Raw genomic sequence first — 19285 nt, forward strand, 5'->3', positions numbered from 1 at the left:
TCAACTTGGGTGCCATTCCTTTTGCAGAAGGGCAGTTCCTCAGCTCTTCCCATCATCCTGCAGCTGTTGGCTTAAAAAAAACCTATTGTTTTTCAAATATTTCACCTTTACTGGGGTTTAGCTTAGAAGTTTGAATCAACTGCCGACGTAGATAGTTGGGGTTTTTTTCTTTTCTTTTTTTGCTCACTGCTGTGATCAAAATATTTTGTCTTTTAAATCTACAAAAGGATGGAAGATCCTCTTGTATAGGGAATCTATAAGGGTGCTACAGTGCCTGTGAAATTCTGTGCAACCATCTTGCAATTTAAATAGTTGTTATTTGCGTGCTAACATGATGAGGGATAGAAGAGTGGGCCGAGCTGCCAACTCTTCTTTGAAGTTTAATTGTCCGTTTGGTAACGGAACACATAATCTTCCATTACAAATCTTATTTTATATGGTAATTGGTTCATTTGCTCTCTGGTTATCAATTTAACTTCTCTACCACAAACATCTGTACTTGCATTGTGTTAATCTGTGTGAACGCTAAACATTGACATAGTTAAACTATAAAAGTGTATTTTAAAAGCGTTTTTTAATTCATTAACTGGAAAGTAAATGATAATAAAGTGAGCACTTCTCATATGATTATCCCTTTGTAAGCAGCTTGGCATTTGCTCTGTAAGCCAGAAAAGCAAAGTCACTTTGAAAAAATAATGTGTTTCAAATTCTCGGTCTCCAAAATCAAAAATATTTGAGAGCAGGTAATAGGATATCTAGCTCAACTTTCATTTTTGCGGCAAAAAAAAATTCAGTCTTATGATTGAATATTAATGCCTGTTTGTGGATGATGCCCCAAGTTAAGGCAATGTCAGTTGAAGATAAATTCTATCGTAATACTTTTGATTAAGTAACTAACTTTGGCAAAGGCAGTTTTGAACCAGAGCAGCTATTTTTTTTTGTTAAGAGCCGCTTGTAATTTTATTGAGCTTTTCTTGTATATCCCTTTTCTCATCCTTGAGTTTTACAGTGTAGCTACTCAGTACAGCAATTTGCATGTGTTCCGAGGCCATCAGATTAATTTTTTACACAAGTTTTGTGCTTTTAAATGCCATTGACTTGTGTTTATTAGGATTCCTGTAACAAGTTTAATATATGGCTAAGGAATTAAATGTGAGCCTGTAACGAACGTTATGAAAATAGGATCATTGTACATTCACGGAAAAACTAACTTTTCGTGTTCTCAATTTTTATTTCCCCTTTTTTCAACTATGTAAACGCTTCAAGAATCGATGCGCGCGCGTGTGTGTGCGCCTGTATAGATACGGAGGAAGAGACTGAAAAGAAATGAGAGCATAAACTATTGATCAAGCAGACTGGAACAAAATTACTCATTAGTTAAAAATGGCTAACGATGAGAGAGCAATGATCTGCCACGGGCTGCCATCAGGATGATGCATCTAGGAAAGGGCAAATACAGTAGTAGAATGAATCGGGCAAGATACTTGCTGTAGTGACAACACTGTATTAATGCCATGTTTCAAGTCGCTGGGGAGACACGTCTGAAATTGCATGCAAATAGTTGAAACTCTGCGGGCTCCAAAGATTAATTCAAACCAGAGCAAATAGAGAAGGGTCTGCGAGGAGGGTGTGGGTGACTTGTGGTACCAGCACTGAGCAAACACGACTTGTTGAGCCTGCCAAAATAAAGGCCGGGATGTGGGAAGGGAGTGGAGAAATAGTGCAGCTCACAATAAGTAAAAATGCCAAGGAAAAATGCCAGGGAGGAATAAAAGTTTAAAATAGAAGTCACTGTTTTCATAAAGAATAATAGATTTGGGCGCAAGTGAATTCAGAAGACAGTTTTCAGATGTCAGAGTTAAATACAGTTATGACAGCCATCTGATACAGATAGTAAGTACAAAAATATCTAAATCATTTTAAGGTGGAGTTCATGGCATTTTTGGTAAATTTATGGAAATGATTATGTGACATGGATGTCTGAAGTCATAGGCAACTGGAATCAGCCCCATCCAGATTCTACCTATTATGTGAGCGAGTTCGAGCAGTGAATATATATGTACATCTTTACCAAGTTTCTGCTATAAGTTTACATGTTTATCTGAGAGTTAAGCCATCCTCTTACTCGATAATTAAAATTTCCATATGTTAATGCTCTCATACTTCATTTATAATCCAAAAACTTGAGGTTATTTTGGAGAGCTGCTTGTCTCCAGCTATCTGTTTTTAAAAGTATTAAATCCACCTACAAACCCTTACGATCACTTCCTAGGAAGAAGTAAAACATGATCTAGCATTCCTTCTTCCCTTGCATGAAATAAATCCCATTGATAGGCGAAGCGTGTGAAATGTTTGCCTAAACTCTGCAGCCCTTCCATATTGACTTTCTTTGATAAATATTAAAGGGCAGAGGCTGCTTTTGACTTTCCTGGAAGTTGAACAATCAGACCTGCCAACATAAGTAAGCAAATCGCCCTTATGTCCGTGCGCGTAGTAAAAACAAATAAATAGGTGAATGTTCATAATGGCTGATATGCAAATTGTACGTGCCTGCAAACAGCAGCTCCGTCTGCCACTCAGCCAGAAGAACTGTGAGCCCTCGTACGCCGCTGGATGCTTCTTAGGGGCATATTTATTCAGAGAAGATTTTTAACATGTCTGTGCATTGAAGGCTTTGGGGCATGTATTACCAAAAAATTCCGTATCTCTGAATTTTTATGGATTTTAAGTATCTTTAATTGAATTAATTGTACTCTTTGAGTACATAAGTACGTTTAAAAAGGCAGCTGAGACCCAGAGATAACAACTTCGGTACATGTCTTAAATGAAGAACCTTTCCGCTTTACTGTGTTATGCAATACGCATCTTTGGTCCTACATATGTGTAATGCGTTATCGGTGTGATGCAAAGGTGTGTCTGTACGCAGTGTTTCTTGGGCTTACACACACCAGAGAAGAAAATCTTTGGATCAGGACAGCACTATCTATTTGATAAGCTGAGCTTCTTCACAGAAACAGAAGGCAACGGTACCTGAGGAAAGTTTCAGCTTGGTTTTATGGCCATTCATTTTTAAAAGTAATTTTTAATGTAATTTTGGCTTTTGTTTGCCTACTGACTTACGTATTGAGTAGAAAGAACTCCCTGAAAAATCTCTGGGGTATCAACTGAAGGATTTTATCGGAATAAATGAATTGTTGCTGGTGCTGATGTACCCTCCCAGAACGCGGCCTGGCGGTGTTTTGGGGAGCTCCAGCTGGCCTTGCTGCGCACCGGCGTGCAGAGTACTGGAGAAGTTGTAGGCAGCCATTTCTGCTGTGGCCTGCTTTTTTTATTTATTTCAAATCTAACTTACAATCTTTCCATTTTACAAATTAAGAAACTTGGCTGCAGGAGAGGGTGAAGGCTTTTGTATAACTTGCATTGTCTTGCCGGGAGCTTATCCCACAAGATTCTTTATTTATGAAAGGGGCGTAAAACTGTTGCACAATTAAGCACTAAATGGTTTGCTCAGATGAACTCTTGAGTTGGTGAAGGAAGAGTGTGAATGATGTCTGAATCCACTGCCTGCTGTGGTCCCTTTAGCATGCGGCAACGTGCCTACGGCAGATAAGAGACTGCAATGTGTCCTTCAACCACGGAAATATTTTTTTCCAAATGGCTTCGATGTCTCTTGGCTTTAAAACACCTTTTAACTTTACACTTTATACATCTCGGTTCGATTTCTCCTTTCCCGTATTCTCAGGAGGTCATTTCAAATTAAAACGGCTGGCTGTTTAACTGACCCAAATGTAATTTTGAAATAACACAGAGCTTGTATCAGCTTCTGTCAAACCCTGAGCTGAAAATTTCTGCCAACATTGCTACTGTTTGTGCTAGAAGCCATCTTTTTGTGTTGAGGTTTATGAGTCTTACTGTAGTTTTGTGTAGGAGCGCAGTGGAGGTGTTTTTGTGAGTGCTAACACCGTCTTTTGTCTCTCTTCCATTTTATTTGAAGTTCCTCCTGAATTTCTGAAGCGGCCTGCAAATATTTACGCTCATGAATCTATGGACATCGTGTTTGAGTGTGAGGTGACTGGAAAACCTACACCAACTGTGAAATGGGTCAAGAATGGAGACATGGTGATCCCAAGTGACTACTTCAAAATCGTTGTAAGTATATTGTCCGTTTGGCAGATTCTTAAGCTGTTGACCTGTCCGTTAGTCCTCTAACGTGCGCATGTGGAAGCTAGGTTCTTTTATAGCACCAGTTTCCTATTTTCACACTGTTGATCTTTTGGCCCTGGAAGAGAAATGGTTTCTTGAAACTTTTAATGCTCCGTAATTCGGTCGTTTTACTGAAGCGGTCACACGTGTTGCTTATATATTGTATGAGCCTATTTTTTTAAAGCTTAGATTTTTCATGACAGGCAGACAGACGCACACAACCACAAAACACGCACTTTGTTGGTCGAACCTGTTAGAGTGCGAGCTGGCAGTGAACGTTGACTGACTGTGTTTTCTGCAGTTGTCTGTCATCAATGAAAATGCCCCGTCCCTGGAAACATTTGAGGTCGGGTTGGACAGGGCTCGGAGCAACCTGATCTAGTTGAAGACGTCCCTGCTCGTGGCCTGGGAGTTGGACTAGATGACCTTTAAAGGTCCCTTCCAACACAAACTATTCTATAAATTCACAATTTCAAACAGGAGTTTAAGTATAAATATAACTGAGCTGTGGATCATGAATTTTGGCACACCAGTACTTCTAGAGGGAAATTTTAGGCGTAGTGAAAGTCATTATTGAGACATAGTTGAGAACTTAATGGTTGTATAATTGGGTATACCTGAGGTTGTAGGATTGTAACAGTGAGCTATGCAGTTATATTCAGTGCTTAAAATATCATAAAAACGGCTGTGGAAATGTTATGACTTGCAGTGATATGCGATGCTAGAAAATGATAGCCATTAGTAAGAGCTTCTGCTGCTTTTTGATACCGTATAATTTGAGGATTCAGTGCAAGAGAGATGAAATCTGACGGGAACTCCAAATACCCTTTTCCATGTTACTGTGCAGAAGTTTCTCCTGTCATAGTAATGTGCCATAATAACGCCATTGTTTTTGCAATTGCGACTCATTTTTAAGTGTTGCATTTTTCCTCTGCTCTTCAGAAGGAACATAATCTGCAAGTTTTGGGTCTGGTGAAATCAGATGAAGGATTCTATCAGTGCATTGCAGAAAATGATGTTGGAAATGCGCAGGCTGGAGCCCAGCTGATAATACTCGACCTCGGTAAGATAAACCGTCACAGTAGAGTGCCAAAAGATGGGGAGGAACAATTTCAAGGGACCTTTTCCATGTGATGTCTTGTATCTATAACTCAGCTAGAGTAGAATGGTTTTTTAAAATCATACGAGTGATTCAGTGTTGTCTTCTGTAGACTTGAAGTTACTTAGGAGAATCTGAGGATTTCTATAAGGTTCGCCTTGTATTTTGGATAATATTTATAAAACATTGAGTGCAGTAATAAACCATAGCCAGAAACCTGAGATATTGTTGCATGCTGAGATTTTAAAAAAATAACAGGATAGCTGAGATGAAGGCAATCACTGAAATTACAAAACTGAAAAATAAGAACTTACAGAGCACACCACAAATGCAGTATTTTACACTGAAGTCATTCCAGTATCAGAAGATTTTTTCTGCTATTAGTTTAAAAAGTAGTAAGCTTTGGCATTTCTGCAAACTGTGACTGCAAAATTTTTTTTCAGTTACAGCTGCAGTTTAAGATAAATATTTGTTATTGTGCCTCAGTCAGTGGAATTACTAACAATGCTCACCTTCTTGCAATGTCCTGCATTGCATATTTTGGATGTTGAAAGAGAATAATTGCTGTTAGGATTAAAGACCTACTATCTTGCAGAAAAAAAAAGGTAGTACAAATATCGTTGCTAAGGCATCAGCTTGTTTTGCTCTTTCAGGTCACGCAGTTCTTAAAAATAATTTCTAAGAGCTCAAGGAAGAAAACCAATACTAAGGGGGATGATGGGAAAGATAAGTCAGGCAAGAAAATATTAATTCTGTACTTTTGGGGGCTTTTGTGTTGCCTGTCCTTTTGGGTTATTGTTTCAAAATTCTAATTTCTTTTTTATTTGGACGGAGACGATTTAGGAGAAACAGTCTTCTGTATAGTCAGAGTCATGATGTGACTTCACATTTGCAATTTTAAGAGATGTGAATCTGCTAGACCTGGTTTTGGCGTTCAACGCGCAGAGAGTAAACTGTTATGAGCGTGCCATAAAGAGAGAGATTTGCCATTTCTTTTCCGATTGTTTTGTAGAGTAGTTGTGCACTTGTAACTTTTGAATTCTCATTTGGATATGGGTATGTTTTATCACTGGCTTAAGAGATCCATGTACTTCCCACAATTATTTGGGGAATGAAAGGTGCCCTCTACTGGATTCAGTAGTTTTAATGCTATCGAGCCGAGGGATTTCAGCCTCCGAGTAGTGTTCGGCGTCTGGATCCAGCAACGGCCTGCTGTTATCGGCTTGCCAGAAAAATTATTAAAAGTAAATTTATTTCTGCTGTATGCATGAATCACCTGAGTAGTTTCCAAATCTTCCAAGTGGGAGCATTATTCCATATTTTCCACGTTTGAAAAATAGTGAATAATTAATGTTCGTGTGTTTTGAAGCCCTGCCCAAGTTTGTACTCTCACCCGGTTCCCAGGAGTGGTTTATAAATTATTATTACTGTTGTTATTTCAGTTCCTGTGGTCTCACTCTTCCTCCTTTCCCTCCCCGCTGTTTGCCCGGTGGTTTCTCCTTCCTGTTCTGCTCTGGCCACCTGTCCTGTTCTGCTGAAGGACTTTGCCTTATAATGCTGTCCTTTCTCTTTTGCATGCTGCCAAAGGATTATGGATGCAGTGTTGGTGGAGTCTCATTTCGGGTGTAAAGATACGCCCCCGAAGTCGTATCGTTCTGTTACCTGGCCTGCAGTGTTCTTAACAATGCACTCCCTGTGTAACACTGATGCATTTGAGTGGTTGTTTTCCAACAGCAGAGATAACCACATGGTACATTGCTGAAAGCGCATCGTGTTCTGTTTGCTGTTGAGTAGTGGCATAACAAGTAGCGCAACTAGGAACCAATGTGCTGTGTCTTGCTCAGTTGTGATATATGAAAATGGATATAATATATACACCATCAAAGAAAACAGAGATATTTGCTATTTTAATGCCTTCTCACAATATATGAATGGCAAAGAAGGAAACAATATTCAGGGAGAGAGGGTGAAGGTATGATATACAGTAGTTCTTTCGTGACAGATATCTTGATGTGAAAATTAAAAAAAACTAACTTGACCAAAAACTATTCGGAACACTTCAGTCATTAATACGGAAAGCTTTTTTCTTTTCTTAAATTCATACCTGATGATGAGAAATGCCTACTTTGCCAATTTGAAAAGTAATTTCAGTAAAAGATGTTGATTAAGTGTTCATCAAAGTTGTTCTTCCCAATGAGCAGTATGTCCCTTCCCTTGCTGTTCGCCGTTTTCTCCTTCCTAAATGGAATTGGCAAACATCTGGCTATTTACAAACTGGTTCCCTTTAGCCCTTTTGCTTATTATATCAAATTGATCTTTAGTATATGCAATTTATGTTAGAAAGTAGAAGTCTTGTGGAGTTTCTCAGACAGGCCCCACGTATGCTTTATGGGCCAGTGTTGAAGAAATGGACCAAGACTATTGCGTGGGCATCTGTCAGTGGACTGCAGCACTGATGGTGGTATAAACCACCTTCCAACGAGGAAGGGGGTAGTTGGCTGCCATCAGAGACGAGTTTGAGCAGCTGGAAAAGGTCAAGTGGCTCAGGCTTTGAGGGAGATGTGCTGAGAAAGGTTAAATAGAAATAAACCACTAAAACTGTTTGCGCTTTGCACGTTAGATCAGAACTTGGTTGTCTCTTCTGCACATTAACTTGTTTCCATCTAAACCCTTCACGTGGAAATCTTCCGACATGTTGGGTTTTGCTGCCTGGAGCATTGCGGCTTTATCCATAGCTTTACTGAGGTGTACTGTGAAGGTTTTTGAGTGGTCTGAAAGCAAGATACCACATCTGTATTTTCTTCAGTCTTAGAAGGTAGCATAATTTTTAAATACAATAGGTGTAGAGTGTACAAAGTGATTATCTGCTACAACGAAAGCCGCCTGTGTTTGGACGCTGATTTCTGACTTCACAGGCAGCAGTAGTTCGGTGATCCGCCTCGTCTTCTGCACAGTGACAGTTTTGGTGCATGAATGTATGTTGTGCGTAGCCACGGAGACCGGTATAAATGCCGACTCTCATCCGCTAGAATAAACCTAATATAACTGTTGATCAGACACAAGTTTCTTTTGGGTTGGTCTTTTTTTTTTATTTGAGGCTAATTCTGAAAAGCTTGCAGTGTATGTGTTAATTATTTATTGTAAATAGTAAAACAAAAAGTTGACTGGCAAAAAAAAAAAAAAGGGTAATTTGAAGGTTTATTGGAGTGGCTTTTTTATTGTCACATTCTGTAATTCTGTTAATAAGTTTAGAAAAGAAGACCATACTCGGAAATGGATTGGCTGTACAGAATCCATAACTTTTGCATTTTCTGCAATATATAGAGGAGAATAGTGGCACGGAGAGAAGAGATTTCAGGACAACTGTTTGCAATTGAGAAGGTTGAAAGGGGGAGGAGAAGGAGTCGGATTCAAGTAAATGGTCTGAGTGAAATACTCTTCCACCAGGATCCCCTGTACTTCACTTCAGGTGTAGGATTTTGCCAGAGAGTTGGAATCTGCTTTTAGAACACGTTGAGGATGGAGATGGTGTCCCTGTTTCTCAGGTAGCTTCCTTCCCCGGGAGACTGAGTACCTTTGGGAATATTAGTGGGTTTGTGGCTCTGCTGCCTGGTCTGCTTTTTAGAGAGAACTTAAGAACTACCTCCCGAGAGGGAAGTGCCTCAATTACTACATTCCCCTGCCTTTGCCCTCTGCCGGCATTTGCCGTCTCGGTGCTCCTCTCTCTGCCTCGTTCATTAAGAGATAGATGGGCTTTTCTTGCACCCTGCAAGTGCCATCACGGTGGGCTCCTGCAAATCCCAGTGAGAAGGAGGAGCCTTAGTCACGCCTTGAGAATGACTTTCTCAGCAACCTCAAAATCTTCCCCCCCCCCCCCCCCCCCCGCTTTTTTACCCAAACCCACCCTTTTGTGCTTACTGTTAGATGCTGATGGGTCAGCCTCTGACCGTCTCAATTATGGATGAGATATACTAATATGCTCAATTACAACAAAGCTGTTTCTTGGCATCGTGTTTACGGCATTGTTTTGTGTGGCCTGTGAAAACCTCAGTAATGGGATACATTTAGGTTTTCTTTGTGGAGGTTAAATGCTAGTGACAAGACGGAAAAATTCCACCAGGACCTGTAACCTGGCCTTTGCCCGTGGATCTAGCGTTGCTCGGGATTGCCATTTGGGGACTGAAAAAAGAACAGGTGGCAATGAGTAAAAGGAGGTGCCTTTGGGGGAGGGTGGCAGATGGCTCCCTGTCACCCCCGTGTGATAGGCATTTGACAACTACTCAGGAACCAAAAAAAAAAAAAAAGGAGTGATTATTAAATGCTGTATAAAGAAAAAATCATAGACTGTAAACAAATATGCCACGTTATTTAAAGAACAATTTCAAAACGTTATTTGTGATGCGCTATATCCACCTTCAAAATTCCAAAGTAAGTGTAGTATACTGCATGATTTTTGTACTTCTGTACTACAAAAGTTAGTGTTTGCTGTTCTGTGCCATCCGTGTGAGCTATATAAGGAGTGAGATCGTGAAGTGAATGAATTGAATATGCTGCCGGTATCCAGTAATACACCACGGCAAGATTTTCTGTGGTGGAACTATCCATTTCTTTAAACTTAAATTTTTCATGAAAAATAGTTCATATCCAAGAAAGGATAGCCTGCATGCGAATTAGTGTTACCAGCATGGGAAACCAGGAGGAGGAATTGGAATTCTGCGTGTAGTTGCAGAGCGGTGAGGCCTTTGGGATTGCAGAGATGTTTCCCCAAGTGCTCATGGGATAGCAGCAGTGATCATGAGATGCTTGAATTTAGGCTTCTAAGAGAACTGAGCAAAACAACTAGCAGAATTACAGCCTTGGACTTCAAGACAGGAGATTTTGACTTGTTCAGGGATCTTTTTGGTAGGTTCCCATGGGAGGTTGTGTTGCTGGGCAAGAGGCCAACCATTTGGTCCTGAAGAACAATCTTCTCAAAGCGCAAAAATGGTTTATTCCAAAGTGCAAGAATTTGAGCATGCGTGTCGAGGACACCAGTAGGGGTCAAGAAGGAGCTCCTAACCTGAGCTCAAACACAGAAAGTACACAGAAGTTGGAAGCAAAGGCAGAATAGTGAAGGATGTGGATATTGTGGATATTGCCTGGATGTGCAGGGATGGAACCATTTCAGGGAAGGTTATGGAGCAAATCCCCCTGGAAGCCATGTCATGGGTACATGAAAGAGATGATGATGATGACTGGGAAAATCCAGCATGGATTTACCAAGGGCAAATTGTGCCCAACTATCCCAATAGCCTTCTAAGACTGAACGGTTGGACCTGTAGTGGAGAGGAGAGAAGTGAATATTGTTTACTTTGCCTTTAGCAAGGCCTTTGACACCATCTCCAGTACTATCCCTGCAGCTAAACTGGGGAAATACAGAGTGGATGGGTGGCTGGTGGGGCATGAGGCGAGCTGGCTGGCCCCGCAGGCGCCCAGCATCAGCGTGAATGGGGTAAAGACTAACTGGCAGCTCAGGTAATGACTGGCATTACCCAGGGCTCGATGCTGGGACAGAGAGGGTTTCACATCTCCATCAGTGACCTGGAGGAAGGGACAGAGATCACGCGTAGCAGGTTTGCAGGTTATACCGGACTGGGAGGAGCAGTAGGTAGAGTGGCAGAGAGAGGGACCCACCAGGCTGGAGAAGTGGGCTGGTGGGAACCTCCGAGTTCAGCACCGACAGACGTGGAGCCAGAGTGACTCCGTGCAGTGGTAGAGGCTGGCCCCCAACTCAGCAAGCAGCTTTGCAGAAAAAGACTTGGTGGGATAGTCAGGAGGTCAAGGGAAGTGATTGTTTCCCACTTCTTGGCACTGGTGAGACCACATTAGGACAGTTTTAAGTTTCCCAACGCAAAAAAGATATTGGCATACTGGAACCCCAGTGGAGGCCCACCAAGATAATTATGGAGCTGGAGCACGTGGTGTACTGAGACGTACTGTGACTCTGAGAGAAATGAGTTTGGTTAATCTTGAAGAATGAAAGCCTACCAACAGCTTACTGCTCAACCAGCTGATTGATGGAGGGCATAGGGCAGGTGGAGGTAACAGGAAAAGACTTCAAAAAGGGAAATTTTTGATCAGATAAGAGAAAACACTTGCACAGCAAGGGTAGTTGCAGTCAGGACAGGTTGCCCAGGGAGGTTCTGAAATCTGTTCTTGGAGATAGTCAAGGCACACCTAGACAAGGCCCAGAGCACCTGGTCAAAAGTGGCTCTGCTCTGATGGAGGAGTTGCACGGATGACGTCCTGAGATCCCTCCTAACTAGTGGTATTCTATGATTCAGAAAAACTGTTGGTCTGAGAGGTGTGGATGGACCCTATTTATCTCCTTGTGTGTAGTCTTAATGTAATAGTCAAATTATGACAATTTTGTGGTGTCCATTTCCCTGCTGATCTCCTTTTGAGAAACATAAATGTCTGGTATTTCGGCACAGTTTGACATTACAAACCAAATTTGATTAATGTATAACACCACTTCAGTTGCACTGTATGATATTAATTCCTCCACTCCCTTATGCGAATCCTAATTCCGAGAGAGTTTTAAAGGCATCATTTATTGACCTAAATTGGTGCTATTGTGTAATTGAATCCTGTCCAGGACCATTGCCGCATGAATAATTCCATTTTATGTTGTTACTTCTCTGCCAGAGTTTGGCCAGGCGCTCTCGCAAGCCTGATAGCAGGGAAACGAGTTGGGCAGGACTCCTGGTAGGGTATGGGGGGGCTTCCTTGACCCAGAGCAGGGGAGAGAACATCAGAAATCTGCTCAAAGTTTTCTGGAGTCAGCACATTTCGTGCCGAAAATCTGGCATTTCTATACCGCAAGTGGTACTTACTCCAGGCTGCCACAGACTCGGAGACTTCGGTGGGTCCGATTCCACTCTTAGAAGCTATTTCAGCCCCCTTAGACTGACAGCAATCAAAAGAAGTTTCCCAGCTATAATTGGATTTCCAACATCTTGTTAGTCAAACCTTGGACCCTTTTTGCTTAGCTTGCGGAGTGTGGAACCGTGGCTTTTTGCAGGCTGTGCCTCCACTTTGACAATATGCCCTGGAATTCGAAACGCGCCCTTTGGTGCGCTTGCAGCCCTCCTGACTTTGCATTCATTTAAACCTTATGAGCGTTTTCTCTACTCCATCATCTGGGCTGTTTAAAAATATATATTGAATGATACGGAACTCGGCATACCCTCCTGTACACCCTACTCAATATCACCTTTCCTTCCGATACCGAAGCGCTGAGAACTATTCTGAGCGTGGTTTTCCAGCCGGTTATCAATCTGCTTTTGTAGTAGCCTCGTCTGGAACACATTCGTTTGTTTTGAAAATGTCATGCGAGGCAATGTCAAAAGCCTTATTTAGATCAAGATATATGAAATACTCTGCGTTTTCCATACGTGTAAGTTCCATTATTCTAAGAGGCAAATATGATTTCTTTTTGACAAATTTTGGCTTCTGCTGAAAAAAATCCGAAAGTTGGCACTCGCAGGCTTGTGCTCCGATTTGAAAAACTCGGTTGCACTCTTGGGTATTTTCCATATGTAAAAATTTACTTAAATTTAACTTCTACCCGTGGTCTGGTTCAAGCCCAGAGGCAGACAACTCGCATGTTACTTCGGGACCTATTTTGGATGATTTCGCAGATATCAAATGTAATCTCTCAGGCTCTCTCACATCTTATGGAGGTGATTTTTAGAGTATTTGGTATGCAGTCACACACTGTGAATCAAGAACGTTTAGTGTTGTTGTCAAGGTAATGCAGTAAGTATTTTCCTCAGTCCATGGAATTCTATGGAGTTGTCTGAAACTTGAAAAAAAAATGCCGGTTATTGTGGCTGAAAGGTCAGAGCAAGATGAAAAGAATTCCATTGAATAAAAGAGAAGGACTCTGCGGGTACTGTTCCTGAAGACTGTTCTGTTTCTTCACTCAAACAGAAGTGTCTTCGTGTTCGTTTCATCTTACACAATTTTATTTGTCTTAACGCAAGGAAAATCGGGAGAGGTCCCTGTGGTTTACATGAGTGGCTTTCAGAAGTCCACCAGAGAAGAAATGATGTGTAGATTAAAACTGAATAGTAAGGCTGCAAACCCTTGCGGCCAAGAATTCAAATGTTCTGTAAAGAGGAAAAAGCACTCGGAATAAATGAATGGCGGCTCTCAGGGCAGCAGGGAATAGCGATGGACCCTGAGAGCGGGTCTGCGCGAAGGGCGCCCAACACTGCTGGGACTGACAACTGGGAGGGATCCCACCTGGAATCCAAAAGTAGGAGGGTGGAAAATCCACTGCGATGAGTATCTTTAGAGACAAGAGTAGCAGGGGAATTTCCTCGCCCCTCCAGAAATCTCCCCTCTTCTGTCTATCGTATATCAACATGCATCCATGTGTTGTGTTTTTTTTTTAACTCAGCAGACTTAATGGCTTTGCTTAATGTAAGCAACCAGTTGCCATATTAAAGCATGATATTTATATGGTGTTTATGTCAGTTTATGTTTATACGGTTTATGTCAAAAATTGTCTCTCAAATTTAGAAAATAATACAGAAGGTTATGGGACTGTGCTCTTGGAGCCAAATATCTTCCGTATGATATATGCCATTTAAAGTTGACTATTTGTGGCAGTTACTGTGTTACAAAATCCCAGTCATTTCCTCAAACACCACTGTACACGCACATCAGCTCTCTGATGTCTCTTCTGTCCGCACGCGTATTCCCATGTAGCAAAAGGTTTGCATGCATAAATACTCATCTTTGTCAATGAAAGACTTCTAGGCTGCTGTAGATAACTACAGTTCTGTGAAAACTCTAAAAGCAATGAGTGTAACAAATACGACCCCAATCCCGATTGCATAATGAAGCCTTTAAAAAAGAATGGCGCTGCTTGTTGTAGAAGTTAGGCGAAAGGTTTTCCAAACTTGCTGCCTCGGTCGCTGGCTTATAATATCGCAGGGGCTTCCGAGGAATGATAGACGAACAGCTTGTAAGCCTCATTTGGAAAGTTGTGTTTTAGGAACATAAACAGCATCTGAAATGGCAAACTGACTTTAAACAGTGTTTTGTAAAACCAAAGCCAAACTCTATTTTGTTACTGGTTGTGTACACTTCATTGACGATTTTCTGTAAACATAACAGTATGTTCTCTTTAATGCTGAAAGAGTTTCTTCATGTTAATTTTGATTTTAGTTTACATTACTTAGCTAGTCTTCCTCAGCAAAAGTCAGCATTTATGTTTCTCGGGGCTGCGTGTACGTTCGGAATTGCCAGAAAGCTGTTTGAATGCAGTTGATTTCATTTCTTGACTCGATCCCTGTTTAAAAAATGGCCTTTATTTATTTATTCCTTCTTTATGGCTCCTGCTTATATGTAGTGTTATTGAGAAGTTTGGCTGGTTAAACTAAACTCCCCTAGATCACAAACTTCTGGAATTTTAAGTTCATGAAGTTGGGACCTAAACAGCTCTCGTATTCTGCATTCAATAGACTATTCATGTTTAAAGTTGGCAGGCGCTTTAAATAAATTGCTCTAATTTAGATTAAATTAGTAATAGATTAATGTTTGCCAGTGCGTGGTGGATCGCAGGAAGGCATAACAAAATTGATAGGATGCTTTGATTGCGCTTATTAGTTTTCATTTCTTGTTTTATGACTGTATTTACAGTTGAGTTGGCAGGGAAATGTGAAGCCTGGGGAAGGTGTACGTAGCCCGGTGCGTGCAGCGGGACTGCCACGCACACAGGGGCTCCGCTGATTGTGCCTTCGAAACACTCGCACTGTCTCACCTGTTTAATTTTCACGAGTGAAGTTAAAGGTTAAAAGGTACTTGTGTTCAAAGAAATTATACGTCATATTTTGAAGAGGGATAATACATAAGGAATATTAGGTGGAGGCAGAGGAAGAACTGTATTTTGAGAAACATTCAGTGGATATTAATACCTGTTTTCTACCCTTCACCTGTATTTATAATACGTTCATTGTACCACAGCAAAAGTGGACTGATCTAGAAAGTGTCTACACTGTACGCCAACTGTGAAACAGGATCAAAGGCTTTGAGTCCCAGTTTTATGTCATCTCTTCTGGGTTATCTTGAACTCCCGGGAGAGTTTCTCACTCCGGTGAAAGCCTCTGCCACCAGAAAGGCCGATAAAAGCGAATACACTTACCGTAATATCACTTACCAAATCCACCAATTTCATTTTCCGTTTATCCTCTTATATTTTCTATAACTGTTGTTTCTATCAGCTAATGCATTGTCAGCGATGGTTATTGCCAGGGACCAAAGCTCTGCAACGCTAGGAAGCGAACGCGGGTGTATTTGCTGGGACTAGCCACCATTGTGGAGCGATGGTTGACCATTCCTCTGCCTGAATAGGGCTTCCGGTTAGAGATGAAAATAAAAATAACCAGGGTGAAGAACCTGAGCTGCCTAGGATGTGTTCAGTGTATCCCGATGGCTGTTTGCTTTCAGCGGGTTTTGTTTGTTTCTTGTTTAGATGAAGAGCGTAATGGCAGGATTCGCTTCAGCTTGCTGTCGGTCACAAAGGCATTTCCTCTGCCTTTAGTGTTCATAAACAGGGCTGTGAAGACTGACAGAAGTAGCCTTAACTGTAATTGATCCTCGCCTCTTGTTGTAAAGGAAAATATCAGATTTTGTCAGTCTCGCACCAGAGGGGGGGAACAAACGTGTGGCTGTGGTCTTAATGGGGCGCTTATCTTTCAAAGTTGCTAAATTATACAGTAATATCAGAGACAGCTGAATGCCATTTGGAGAGAAAGAAGAAGGATTGGTTTACGGTTTGGTTGCATATGTAATAGGATTCGTACAATTGAATATCTGAATTTGGGAAAAGAGTCTCCTTGCTTCTCGTGCCACGTGGTTTTCCAGCAGTCTTGACAAGATAACCCAAACAGGCTTATGGGGTTTATACCGGAATTCGTAGTATTGGCCTGTCTTTTATGTGAATTCCCAAACATCCTGATACCTCATCTCGTTGCTATAAAACCAGTGGGTCTGAGGTGGCCTGCAGGTGGTAAGCGAGCAGCAGATACCTCTGGGCTTCAACCGAGAAATGGGGTGGGAGCGAATATAAAAAAACCCAATACCACATCGAATAATGTTGCTGTATACATGGTTATAGCCTGAAAGAGGAAAGGTGGGTTTGCTTGGCATCTTCTCTCCCTTTAAAAAATAATAATTGTGTGTATCAACCTAAATAAAAGAAGAATAGAGTTCTCGAGTTATGTATAAGGAACAAGTAGTTAAATAAGTCGATGTTTGAGAAAAAGATTAGCAGAAATGAGTACAATTTTGCTATACAAACAGCTTGTTCAGTCTCATCTGTTGCAACTTCAGCTTGCCAGAGTTGTTGCTGCGGAGTTGTTCAAAGTGTCAGCAGCCCCCAGACGGAGGGAAATTATTTTTCGTTTCCAAGTTATTTCTCGGAGCAAACCGTGTAGGCTAGCATTGAGATAAATCCCGTGTGCTGCAGGCACCTCTGGGTCGACACGCAGCAGCCGCGGGCAGCCTCAGTGAGACGATGCACATTCTATCCAGGGGAAACTTTGAGGAGCGTTATGGTCATTTAAATAAAATATTTCGGTTTAATATCAAGGGCTGTCAGAGTTATTTACAAGAAGGAGCATGGGACAGGGGCAGGAATTGCACCTGGTGGATCAGCTCGAGGATGGGATCCTTTATTGCAGATTAGGCTGTTGCTGAGAAAAGCGAGAAAGAGAGCGATTACCCCGTGGGGTTGCTTAGAAAATAGACCCGTAAAGAGGCAAGTAGTGTGGTTTGATCCCGGTCCCGGTGTATCGGTACTGCTCTGCCATCAACGCAGCGATTTAGTCCTAAACCGGGCTGGTTGAAATAGTTCTTGTTAATTATTTGTAGCGTTGAGAGGAAGGGCAGGAGCTGTGCCCTGTTACCCCGGGGGGAGCCGGGGGGCGAAGGTGCGGGGAGGCGACTTGCTCGGGGCGATAAAGGGAGATATTGGCAGAGTCCCAGGGAAACTTCAGGCTGGGGAACGATCTTGCCTAACTCTTCGAACAGGCAAATGGCTGCTGTAAAGACGGACGCTTTCCAAAAATGCACGGTATTTTTATTAGTAACTACTCCATTAAGAGCTTTGCTCAAACGTAGCACGTTTGCTTTTGAAATAAAATTATCAATTTTCTGTTTTTATTAAAGTCAAATTACAACATACTGTCGCAGGCTGTACTGTTCTTGGGAGATTTTTACTCTGCATAAGAGTTCAATTTATGAATATTTACATTAAGAGGATAACCTGTACATGGTTCTTTTGGGGCATTTCCGTGCGTTTTTACTGCCTGAGGTTCTATATGTGTGTTTTGTTTAGGGTTTTTGCCTCTCTTTTCTCAAGGAGTAATCGTTAATAAAAAACTTAAATCTTTTTTAAAAATTAAATACGTAGTAGTGAATTTTAAGATTATGTCCATCATTTTCCAATATGTAGTTATGGTTTGAATTTCTTTCCAATAACAAAATCCCTTTAAAAGTCATTAGTTTTAAACTCCCTGGGGATAGGTAGAGATATGTTTGGCTTTTTTCCTTTTTTTTTATAGCGTGAGTCTCATGATCAAAATCCACGCAGGGCTTTTTTTCTTTACATCCTCCCCCGAACCACCGGTATCTGATCTAAACCGGGGGGCTCTGCTTCGGTCTGGCGGAGAGGCTGTTCCCCTGCGGCCTCGCCGCTGCCTGTAATGCGTCAATAAGGTCTGTCACGCCTCTTTAATGGTTGTTTTATGAGACGGGGAAAAAATCAAATTGTTTCCTCTACACCAAAGCATTTCATGGCGAAATGAGAATGGGAGGAGTGTTCTTTATCGGAATGGATTTTATGACTTCCTTTGAAAAACAGGCTCACGGGCAGGACGTGTTTATCAGTATATTTATATCGTCACAATTTATTCAGTGCCCGTCGGTGTCCGTTTTCCATTAGAGTATAGAACCAAATGAACGCTTAAAAATCATAATCGGTGGGTATTAGTTACGCGTTCGCTTGTTAGGTATTTTTGGTGGGCTTTTTGCAAGTAGTATGCCTCGACTGAAGAGTAAATAACCGTTCTCATTCCCAGTGGTAATGTAGATTAAGCTAAGGCAATTAAAGAAACAACAACAACAAAAGGCATTTTGCCAGCCTCCTTTAGGCAAAAAAAAATCCAGCATAGAGAAATTTGATTTTATGAAGAAAATGAGGGGTTCTTTTCTTTGGGGGAGGGCCTGTTCTTCACGATGGGGGCATTGCGTTTGGTTTTTTAAGTCTGCTAAGCACAAAGTTGATGCAGAGAGCTGTGCCGGGTTCTTGTCCTCAATCCTCTCCATTATTTGAGACGATCTAGGGAGATTTACAGTTGGACTCGGTCATCTTAAAGGTCTTTTCCAACCTAAATGATTCTAGGCTTGTGTGAAAAGGTAGTTAGTTTATTCAGGGTGATGAAGTAGCAACAAGTTTTCTAGTGCTGAAAAGAAGATGATGGTGATGTCCAGGTTTAGGTCCTTGAAAGTGGCTTCCCCGTGGGCTGGGAGGAATGCCCACCTCCCAGGGCAGGAGTGGGAGATGCTGCGGTTGGAGCTGGGTGCTCCTCTCAGCCCAGGTGGGTCCTCCGACGGCCCCCACCGTGCTTGATGTTGTCTGTGTCCCCTTGGGCAGCTCCCTTAAACTCTGCCTTGCTTCTGGCAACGCTTTCACGGGCAGCTGAGACCATCTTATGGCTCTTCATATCCCAGAGGGAAGTCTGTAGTTCTGCCGCCTCCTTTGAACCAGTTCTGGTGTCCGTCATACCCTTCCGGTACCTTCAGCTCGCCTGTAGCCTGCCCGGGAAGCTGTATGCTCTTTTTTCGGGATTAACGAGACAAATTGGCTCTGGGGTCTGGGCCGTAAATCCAATGCAGGGCTTTATGTATTTGTATGTGTAAGTCCAGCCA

At 41.8% G+C, this 19285-nt stretch overlaps 1 protein-coding gene across 1 annotated transcript in view; it reads left to right on the forward strand.

The window, feature by feature from the left end:
• The window catches only part of NEO1 (neogenin 1), a gene marked incomplete at its 5' end in the record, with an annotated part of 208406 nt that overhangs the window by 127150 nt on the left and 61971 nt on the right, over positions 1–19285 (forward strand). The window contains 2 exons of the mRNA XM_082488803.1: positions 3995–4149; positions 5146–5266. Coding sequence (XP_082344929.1) covers positions 3995–4149; positions 5146–5266 — 276 coding nt within the window. The remainder of the gene's footprint in view (positions 1–3994; positions 4150–5145; positions 5267–19285) is intronic.

This window comes from Vanellus vanellus (assembly GCF_965231255.1).
Source record: "Vanellus vanellus genome assembly, chromosome: 11".
Taxonomy (NCBI): domain Eukaryota; kingdom Metazoa; phylum Chordata; class Aves; order Charadriiformes; family Charadriidae; genus Vanellus; species Vanellus vanellus.